Here is a 10,417-nt window from a genome sequence, read left to right as displayed (position 1 = left end):
CTTCATTTGTGGAATTCCAGAAAGACAACTTTTCTATTGCCTTTCAGCAAATGATGATGACTGGTGACAACCTTGGGGCAGTGTGGACTCCCAGAAATGCTGGCTGTATGTGGCCAGGACTCTGCAGGGGTCTGCACATTGCTCCCCACATTGCACTGGTCCTACGCCTGCAATTCCTGCCTCCTTAGATGAGGATGCCCAGTGACTCCACAGCCCTGATATCAAACTCTAAACAATTGTTTATGTGTGAACTAAACTCCAGAGGGAATCACATAACCAAGGGAGAACTCTGGAGACTGACAAAGAGAGGTGTTCTCTCCTGGATGCAATACAAAAGCAATTCTCTGATGAGATGGGCCGGCCGTGTTTATTGTTCTGTTGCTCAGACTCAATGCCTTTGGTCAACAAATAAGGCTTGAGACACCATGTTCCACCGTGTTCTTTAATCAATTGCCAGTCCCACTGAAAAATGCTCACACCATCTAATGTCACCGGCCCTCCCCACACTCACTAGGTTTTTCATGAGAAAGAACATGATGGAATGCTTGTGAGTGACATGTGTTTTACTTTATTGAAATTCTTTCTTACAAAAGAGTATGAAGTATTTTAGGCCAGGCCTAATTTCCTTTAGTCCCTGAAATACAGGTCCATGGTCATTTCCATGTCCTCTTAAATAGGTATGTAAACTAGTAGACTGTTATTTTTAAAGTTAAGACACTTTTCAACATTGTTTTTATTTGATGTAAAACAAGACTTGTGGTTTCCCAAATGAAAAGACCAAGTAAGAAGGTTATGTGGTTTTCCGTAGGTGGGATAACTGGAGTCTGCCAGAAATGAGTTCAGAATTTATCTCATCCAATGTGACATCTTCCCACCTTTTGTATATATATTTTTAATGCAAATTTTGCAATGTGATGTCCTATGTAGTAAAGAGTGCTAAGTTTATATATGCATACATATATTAGCTCTGGAAAAAGATGCATGAGTACATGTGAGTTATGTAAACATAGCAATTGGTAAGAAGGAAAAATCTCTGATCATTAGGACATTAATGAGTACTAAGCATCCTGTAAGCAAAGAATGACCAAGAGCACATATTGGCTAAGCTGTCAGCTGGAAACGCTGGTGGTCCTACACCTGGAGGGGCCCGGGTCTCACTCTCCCCAGGCAGGCTGATGCTCACCTGATAGGACAGGTGGTTGTGTATCCAAGGCCTCAACATGAGTTTGTGATTCCTCCAAAGTGAGGTCAGTCTGTTATTTGCTTCCACGTAGCTCCGCTAGAACTAGAACATACGAATGGCCCAGTTTGATCTCTTTGTGTGAAAAACAGGATATGATCTCCCGATCATAGGAGGGTGCAGATGTCCAGGATCTCTTATTATCCCCAGGGGTTATGGACAATCCTTCCTTCTGCGTCCACAGGATCCATCTGGACTTGTTTTTCTGAGCAAAGGATCATACCTCACGTGACCCAGAAGGTACAGTATCATCACCATCAAGCAATCAATTCTGAGTCACACATGACTTGGCTTTCACCCTGACTGCCAATCGACTGAATGCTGGGCTCCAGGTAACTCAGATAGCCCCTGAGACACTCTCCAAATCAGCTCTCCTCCTACATAGATGGTTGGCCTGGAAGCCAATCATGTCATCATGGACTCAACATGCTTTAACGTTTGCAGTATGCAACTTTCTAGTCACACTTGCTTCATTCTCAAGCTTGTTACTCAGGCCTAGCACAGACACACAAAAGTCCCAGTGGGAACTTGGTCTCAGTCATTCTTAGTCTTCTGACTTGTAGGTCAGGAGAACAGACCATATGTGCACTACCTGGAGGTCAGGCCTTACCCAGGCTGATGTGCCTTGTTACAATGCAGCAAAGTAGATAAAATGATTTAGCACCCAAGATACTATTTAGCACACATGGTAGTCATTCGATCAATGCTAATCTCACTCTCCTTCTCCAAATCCAGCTGGATTTCTGCACATGGTTTGCATTTCCCTCTACCTCTTGCAGCTGGCTTCTCCTCTATGTCACTTTCCCAAACTAACAAATGGTGTGCAGAGGCAGAGTAAAGACAGGAAGATAAATCATGCAGTGTTGTCATTTGCTGGGAGGAAGATGTCAAAACTCCTGGCCCAACCGGGGTTTGAGAAGCATATGAAGAGTAAATCATCCATAATACCGCCTATCTCCACTGCTACATTTGACATTTGTTTTTTGACATCTTCTCAGCATTCATCTGCAATAGACCGAAGGAAACATAGATTTGAAACCCAGTGCTGGTATTCAGAAGGCTGGGAAAACTGGTGATCCAGTTGACCAGGGCTCCCCGTGCAGGAACACTGGTGGAAGGGAGAGACAGGCAGTAAATCCCAGAGATTACTTTGGAGTCCAGGAAGAGAGTGACGGCAGCCACCATGGTCCTGGGATAGTGGTGGGAGGGCTGGGGCGTGCTGGGCAAGGCAGGGCAGAGGCATGGTCGGGGTGGCCTCCAGCGATGCCCCCATCCTAGGCAGGCAGGCAGGAGGCTCCGGGCAGGGTCCCAACCTTGGAGCACGCTCACTTTCAGTGTCTGCTGCACGTCACCCCAGCATCTTCAGCGTGTCCACAGTTTGTCACCCCCCACTTGGAGAAGCTGCAGCGGAAGATGGAGTCCTCTGTGCCCCTGCAGGCCACGTCATCCATCCAGATCTTCCCGGTGCCTGTGGAGACAGGGCAACATGGTTTGTCAGCAGGTGCGCAGGGGGCAGGAGGCAGGAAGGAGAAGGAAAGGGAGCACCCCCTTGTCTCCCCTGGACCAGGGAGAGCTGCCCCTGGCTTCGCTGGCGCTTCGCAAGTCGGGTGGCTTCCATCTGCCTCCTCCACCCCATCGAGAATGCAAGCTTATTTCTAGGCTCAGTTTTGTTAGCAGACAGGGCCCCTTGTTCCAGGGCACGCTGTTAGTTATAAAAACGCTGGATTCAGCTGCTGAGAAAGGGAACATTTGGCCTGCAGTCACGTCGTCGAGGGCCAAATCAATCTCTCCACATAGACAGAGGTTTGGGAATTTATGGAGTTAGGGTAAGCAGGGCAGAACTGGGTGAAACAAAGTGACAAGACATGATAGATGCCGAGGAAAGGGGTGGCGAATGTCCTCAGAACATACGCCTTGACAACTCATGTCCTTACACTCGCTGTATGTTCAAAGATGGCTACTGAAAGGTCACTGGCGGTGTATCACTTTAAGAACTCTGGTCGGTCTGGGTTGGTGTGCATAGGTGCCAATTACAAGGCTGGCTGTGGCTGGTTCTGTCCAGTTTTATCAGAGACTGTGGAAAGACAACTTAGCAGATTTTTGTTTCTTTTGGCCAAAGCAACTATTATGGGATGGCAATTTACTATGCAAGAGGTAAGCAATGAATTATTATGGACTGTTCATATGTTAGGCAGCCACAGGAAGCTTGCTGTTACAAGGGGAGGGGAGTCCCACGTTGTTTGTGGTTTCAGGCTTTTGAGGAGAGAAGAGCAATAGGCGATGGCGCGGATGGTGGTATTCATGATCTTCCACAGGCATCACACACACGCTCTGCTCAGTGCTCACCATGGTGCTGTGAGGTCGGTAGTAATAAACCCATCTTACAGGTGGGAAACCAAGGCTCAGAGAACAATCGATGCAAGGTCACTCGGCTTTTACATGGCAGACTCTGGCCTCAAACCCAAGACTTGCTGCTTCCCAGGCCCACCCTTCGGAAGACACATCACACAGCCTTCGTTGTGACACTGCAGCCTTGGTTGACGAATAGTCAGGCAGAGACCAATCAGAGGGACAGAGTCAGCCAGCTCCTGGGTCCCCCGGTGCCCTGGAGCCAAGTATGTCAATGCCAACATCGCTTCCGATCTTGTGAGGCTTACCATAGATGGTGCCATTCTATGAGCCCAAAAGAGTAGTGCAGGAACAGCAAGGGGGCCCTGCATTTAAAGGTATGGTCAGATGCACATATAAGGATATGCAGGAGCAGCCCTCACCTGTAAGAATTTGCCTTCTAAAAGTGCCTGGAGAAACAGAATTACAAGATAAGCTGAATTCCCCATGAACTTTCTGAAGTCCCTCATACAAGTTCCCTTCGTCAATCTGTTTGGCAGCTTTGCCTGCAACCAGCCCTGTTCATTCAGCTCTCGGAAGGACCAAGCCACTGGACTGGGGGGGCGCTGGTGCTTCGGTTGGCTCTCCCAAGGCTATCTCTGAGTCTTGAATAGTGTATACTTGACACTGAGTTTCCTTCATGAATGTCAGGGGAATAGGGCAATAGGACCAGGCTCCATGAATGAATGGGGAGGGCCTGTCTGGCATCAGAGGGGACAGTGGAAAGGGGAGTGGGCTCCACAGAAGTCTCACCCGATGGACTGGTGGGATCATAACTCACGGTACTGGTGGGTTCTCGCAGCTGATGACTGTGCTGGGTCCTGATGGTGGGAACCCATTTGGGAGCTGTCTGGAAGGGTGATTGAACTTCAGGGTTGCCATAGAAGCAGAGGTAAAGCTTCACTACCCAGTGAAGTCCTGGACCCATCGCCAGGAGCTTATTAGAGGTGGGGGGCCCTGGGTCCACCCAGAGCCCTGTTGAGCCCGAATCTGCATTTTAACAAAGAGGCTCTGCATCACAGCCAGGGAGGCACCGAGGCAGCAGAGGCAGAAGCAGGCTGGGCAGTAGGACATGCCCTGACTCAAGCATCGGCACCATTAGGGGCGCCCATTCAGTTTTCAAACTGGGAGGGACTTCCCAGAGGGTGGGCTTTTCTTTCATTTGTTTTTTAAGATATTTTATACCATTATATTTATTTTATTGTATTTGCTTTAAAGATTTATTTATTTATTTGGAAGGCAGAGTTACACACACACACACAGAAGTGGAGAGAGATCTCCCACCCCTGGTTTACTCCCCCAAACAGCGACCAGTGCTAGAGCTGGGCCAGGCTGAATCCAAGAACCTGTATCTCATCCAGGTCTCCCACATGGGTGGTAGGGGCCCAAGTACTCAGGCCATCTTCTGCTGCCTCCCTAGGCACATTAGCAGGGAGCTGGATGGGAAGTAAATTAGCCAGGATTTGAATCCACACCCAGTATGGGATGCTGGCATGGCAGCCAGCACCCTACAATGCTGACACCAGAATGTGGACTTTTAATGCTAAAAGCTGGTAAATTCTGGCCAAAGCAGGATGGCTCTTGGTCACTTGTTAGGTCCAAGACTCTGCACCAAAATGCACAGGGTTCAAGGTAATAAACTGGGCTCCAAATGGCCACAGTGGCTAAGGATGGCCCAGGCCAGGCCAAAGCCGGGAGCCTAGACCTCTATTCAGGTCTCCCACACGGGTGCGGGGACCCAAGCACTGGGTCATCTTTTGCTGCTTTCCCAGGCTGTATCAGGAGCTGGATTGGAAGTGGAGCAGCCAGGACTCGAACCAGTGCCCATATGGGATGCTGGCATTGCAGGTAACAGCTTAACCCACTGTGCTACAACCCTGACAGCTACAGTCTTATGCTCTGTTACTCTTGAACTGCATACCAAGAATGTCAAGAGGACATCTAAACCATCTCACTGCTAAGCCACAGCTTGAACTAAGTGGTTCAGACATGTGTTTGTTATGCAGAGATTTTCAGCATCTGCTGCCACGGGATTGCTGCACAGTGGATCCGGGGACAGAGCAGGGAGGGGAGGCCTCCTTCCGCCATCCTCTTGGATGCTGTCTCAGCACCAGAGCTCTTCCTGGCCTGGGGAGCTGTGGCCCTTACACAATAAGCCCTTTGAGCAGAGCAATAATTTGCAGATTAAACATCTCCTGGAAAACACATCAGTTTACAAATTACCCAGGAAAAGGCCGCAGGCCCAAGAGCTCTGTGGGATTAGTCACACCCAAAGCAAATAAAGAAGCAAATGAAAGAAACTGACAAATAGAGAACAGGCCGGAGGCTCCCTAGCCCAAACATATACATAGGATCTCAAAACTCCAAACTCGGTGGCGTTTTGATAGGGAGTTCTGGCTAATGTCCAGTCATGGGAAGAAGCTCACCACACGAGTGGCATTGGGTATTCACAGCTCTGGCAACTGTGTGGGCATCACGGAAAGGCTAGGCACCCAGCGAGCCGGGGCTGCTCCTCACGCCTCATCCAACACTGACTGTGGTTATTAACCATGACATTCGCTTTAGAACTGACAGGTGAGTACTGCAGGTGTGGGGCCTGGACCTGGAGTGTAGACATTGCCTGGGAGCTTGTTAGCAATGCAGCCCACCCAGCGTTGTGGTCTAGCGGGTTAAGCCACTGTCTGCGATGCCAGCATTGCCTATGGGTGCTGGTTCGAGTCTCAGCTGCTCCACTTCTGATCTGGCTCCCTGCTATTGTGCCTGGGAAAGCAGTGGAAGATGACCCAAGTGCTTGAGCTCCTGCACCCATGTGAGAGACCCAGATGGAGTTCCAAGCTCCTGGCTTTAGCTTGGCCCAGCCTAAGGGGTGAACCAGCAGATGGAAGATCATTTGGTCTCTCTCTAACTCTGCCTTTTAAATAAATAAATAAAGTATTTTTAAAAAAGAAACGCAATCCAAGGTGTCATCGACTCGTTCATGTCAGGGAAGCCCTACTCTAGGTTTGCATTTCCGCACCAGCTCGCTCTCTGGATCTACAAGCAGAGCCTGATGAGGTAAGCAGGGGAGAACACGTGCTCCCTGTTTTCCAAATGAGAAAAATAAGCCAAGGTTGTCCTTGCTCTTGAGGAGAGCAAGCCGGAACTAAGGCCCAGGTGGGCTGACACAGCACCAGGCACCATTCAAAGGTGATGCTGTTTGGAAGGATGAGGGGAGATTTTAGTTTGTGCGTATCATTCATTCATTCAGCAAAGATCTGAAGGCCCGCTCTGTGCTCAGTGCCATTCTGGGTATTTGGAATATATCACTGAGCAAAACAACAAAAGCAAAAATTCTCTGCCTCACTGAGCGAACATTGGAGCTTCTCTGTGTTTATGCAGAGTGATACTAAGAGTTGGAATAAGTTATACTGCATCCCACAGGCTTCCATCCGGGCCTCACAAAGAAGGCAGGGCAGTTATTTAATGGGCATTTAAGAGAGCAAGACTGAGGCCCCCGCAAGATGGAAGGACTTGTCCTTGGTCCTGTTACTATCAAGGGGCAGAGAATAAGACTCAGGCCGGACTCTCAGTCCGTGCAGTGTCATGCTCCTAGAACCACAGTTCCCAGCACATAAGACCACGCCAGGGAGTGGCATACCACGGGCCAACGCCTAGTTTTGTAAATAAAAGTTTGATTGGAACACAGCCCCACCTCTCGGATTCAGTATCGTCCCTGATTGCTTTCTTGCCACCACTGCAGAACTGAGCAGTTCTAACAGAGACCGTCTGATCCCAAAAGCTTAAAATACTGACTCTCTAGCCTCCCACAGGAAATGTCGGCTGACGCTTGCACTCATCAGTCTCCCAGTATTCGTAGCTTATCTTCGAAAGAGCAAAAAATGGTTAGAAGAATGCAACTAGAAGTGAACCTTCCAAATTCCACCCACTCACTCCCACCTACAAAGCTCTGACTGAACCCTCCCTTCTCTCCTTTACCATCATCTGTCTCCCAGGGACTTTCCCTACTGGTCCCAGGCACTCCCTGTTGTGCTAGATCCCACCCTTCTGCTTCCTCAAAACCTAGTCCAGCCAGCACCTCTCTGCCTTTGCCACTCACATCTCTCCTTCTCCACTTCCTCCTGGACTATTTAAAGTCTCTCCATTTGGACCGTTCCATAATTTTCCCCAGGGAAACCGATAATTTGATTACTAAGCCCTGTCCAAGAAACATTTTATGGTGCCAGAGCACTGGGAGAAGTGCCAGGGACCGGAGACCTCTTCTATTACACTGGGGAGGGCCCAGATGGGGCGGGCTCTGGGATTCCTCCCTCTCTCCCAGGTTTATTCGGTGCCTATTATGCCCCAGGCACTGTTCTGGGTTTTGGAACTTTAAAGGTAAAGCCCTCAAGAGGCTCACACAAACGAGTGTAGCCAAGACCGGGAGAACACGAGAGGTCCTAGGATACGGATGCACACACAAAGGGACACAGGAATATGGAGTAAGGGGCACGTACGTCATGGAGTGAAGGATGGAGGGGGCCAAAAAAATCTCCCCTCGGAAGACGATAGCTGAGCTGACTTTAAAAACCGAGCAGGAGGGGCCCGCATTGTTGACGCAGAGGGTTAAGCAGCTGACTGTGGCACTGGCATCCCACATGAGTGCTGGTTCGAGTCCCGGCTGCTCCACTTCCAATCTAGCGCCCTGCTAATGGCCTGGGAAAGTCACAGAAGATGGTTCAAATCCTTGGATCCCTGTCACCCATGTGGAAGACCTGGATGGAGTTCCAAGCTCCTGGCTTGACCTGGCCCACCCCTGGCTGTTGTGGTCATTTGGGAAGTGAACCAGTGGATGGAAGACCTCTCTCTGTCTCTACCTCTCTCTCTGTCAATGTGCCTTTCAAATACATAAAAATCCTTAAAGACATGTAAAATATGAGCTGAGTAGGAATTCACTAGTTGAAGGAGCAAATACCTTGCAGACAGGAGGAGCAGCACGCAAGAGGGCCCAGTAACACAGAGCAGCGGTCCGTGCGCTCCCAGCCATGGGCAGTCACCTGTGATGCAAGGCTAGCAGGACAGGTGGGAGGCGTGCAGGGGGTAGACTGAGCAGGGTTTCGGGTAATAAAGCTACGGAAGCCAAATTCGATCTTGAGGGCAACAAAGCTCCATGGAAGATCCAAACAGGAAATGATGGCTCTGGCGCTGTGGCACAATGGGTAGAGCCACCACCTGTGATGTCAGCATCCCACATGGGCTCTGGTTTGAGACCCGGCTGCTCCACTTCCAATCCAGCTCTCTGCTATGGCCCGGGAAAGCAGTGGAGGATGGCCCAAGTCCTTGGGATCCTGCACCCACGTGGGAGACACGGAGGAAGCTCCTGGCTCCTGGCTCCTGGCTTTAGAGTGGTGCAGCTCTGGCCATTGCGGCCATTTGGGAAGCAAACTTGTGCATGGACGATCCCTCCCTCCCTTCCACCCTTCCTCCCTTCCTCCCTCCCTTTCCTCCTCCTTCCCTCCCTCCCTCCTTCCCCCGCCCTGTGTCTCTCTGTCTCTCCCTCTCTCTCTGTAACTCTTTCAAAGCCATTCCTAGGCTGTTTGCAACCCCTATAGGCGGAGCCTCTCAGGTGAGGACGAGGCTTCCTCAGCTCTGTGCTCCTAGCCGGCACCTGGCCCGTGAAAGGTGTCCAGAAACCGCTATGGAACGAGGAAAGAGCCGGTGAGGAGTGCAGCCTGGGCTGGCAGAAAGGGCCCCAGCAAGCCTCAGCTATGCCCCCTCCTCTGCCCTCCCCAGGCCTTGCTTCCCTCTGTGCACCCATCAGGGACAGCGGGCCTGCGGCAGTCACGGCCTTGAATGGCACGTGACATGCGTTCCTGCACTATGGTGAAGACTACGGAACAGACCTGCTGCCTCGGGGGAGCAGTCCGGCTGCTGTTTGGTGCGGAGACCTCACTGGCGAGTTCAGAGCTTTCACACGTGTGTTACGTGGTACGAAAACCAGGGGGAACGAGCAGGCCCAGCGGGCCCAGCCCTTCTCACCAACCTGCGGTTTTTGGCTAACACTACCCATGACTGCAAACTACCTATTTTGGCTTCTTGGAAACAGTTTATGATTCTTTTTTTCGTAAAATGGTTTCACACCCACTTATTGGGAAGACGTCCTCATTAGAACCCGCCATGGAAAAGTGAGGGCTGTTTCGGCTTCCCCTGGGGAAACAGCGGGTTTCTTCAAAGAAAACAGCCCCAGCCTGTGGGAGGAAGTGCTCTCTCCTGGTGGGTGCTGGGCCCATGGGAACTCCCAGCGTGCTCCAGGCGTGGGATATGTGGAAGGCGAGCAGCACTCTCTGGCAGCTGTCTCAACAGATTGCACCGGGAGTCACTTTCAGCCGACGTGACCGGGGTGTAGGGGATGCAGTTCTGAGCTAGACCGTGGCATCCATCATGGGAATGAGGAGGAAGGGGCCTGGGGGGAGTGGAGCGTCCTTGGACAGCTGCACGTGACCTGGCTCTGTTTCCCTGGCTGCAAACAACACGGTGGCCCTCACACAGTCCCATGAGTCCTTGGAGTCATTTAGTGAGGGAGCTGGACGGTTATGGCCTTGGGGAAGACCCCTGGCTTGCCCAGCCCTTGAGCCCAGGAGTCCCTGCAGCTGCTGTCCCCAGGTCTCCAGGGGTCTCAGCGACTGAGAATGGGAGTTCCTGCCTGCACCCACCAGAACGCAGGTGCTCTTGTGGGGTGAGCAGCAGCACCCCGCACCCCAGGGAGCCAGGGCCTGCACACCCCTTTAGCGACAGGCGAGGACTCCAGCATGC

At 51.0% G+C, this 10,417-nt stretch overlaps 1 protein-coding gene across 1 annotated transcript in view; it reads right to left on the bottom strand.

Annotated features, from left to right (window-relative positions):
- Positions 1-545: 545 nt before the first annotated feature.
- The window catches only part of SCARA5 (scavenger receptor class A member 5), a 127,821-nt gene continuing 117,949 nt past the window's right edge, over positions 546-10,417 (bottom strand). Inside the window, exon 9 of the mRNA XM_002709450.6 lies at positions 546-2,708. Within this exon, the coding sequence (XP_002709496.4) occupies positions 2,572-2,708 (137 nt within the window). The 3' untranslated portion in view covers positions 546-2,571. The remainder of the gene's footprint in view (positions 2,709-10,417) is intronic.

This window comes from Oryctolagus cuniculus, chromosome 2, assembly GCF_051225735.1.
Source record: "Oryctolagus cuniculus isolate XC-2025 breed Fujian yellow rabbit chromosome 2, ASM5122573v1, whole genome shotgun sequence".
NCBI lineage: Eukaryota > Metazoa > Chordata > Mammalia > Lagomorpha > Leporidae > Oryctolagus > Oryctolagus cuniculus.
This window is presented reverse-complemented; position numbering and strand designations above follow the sequence as displayed.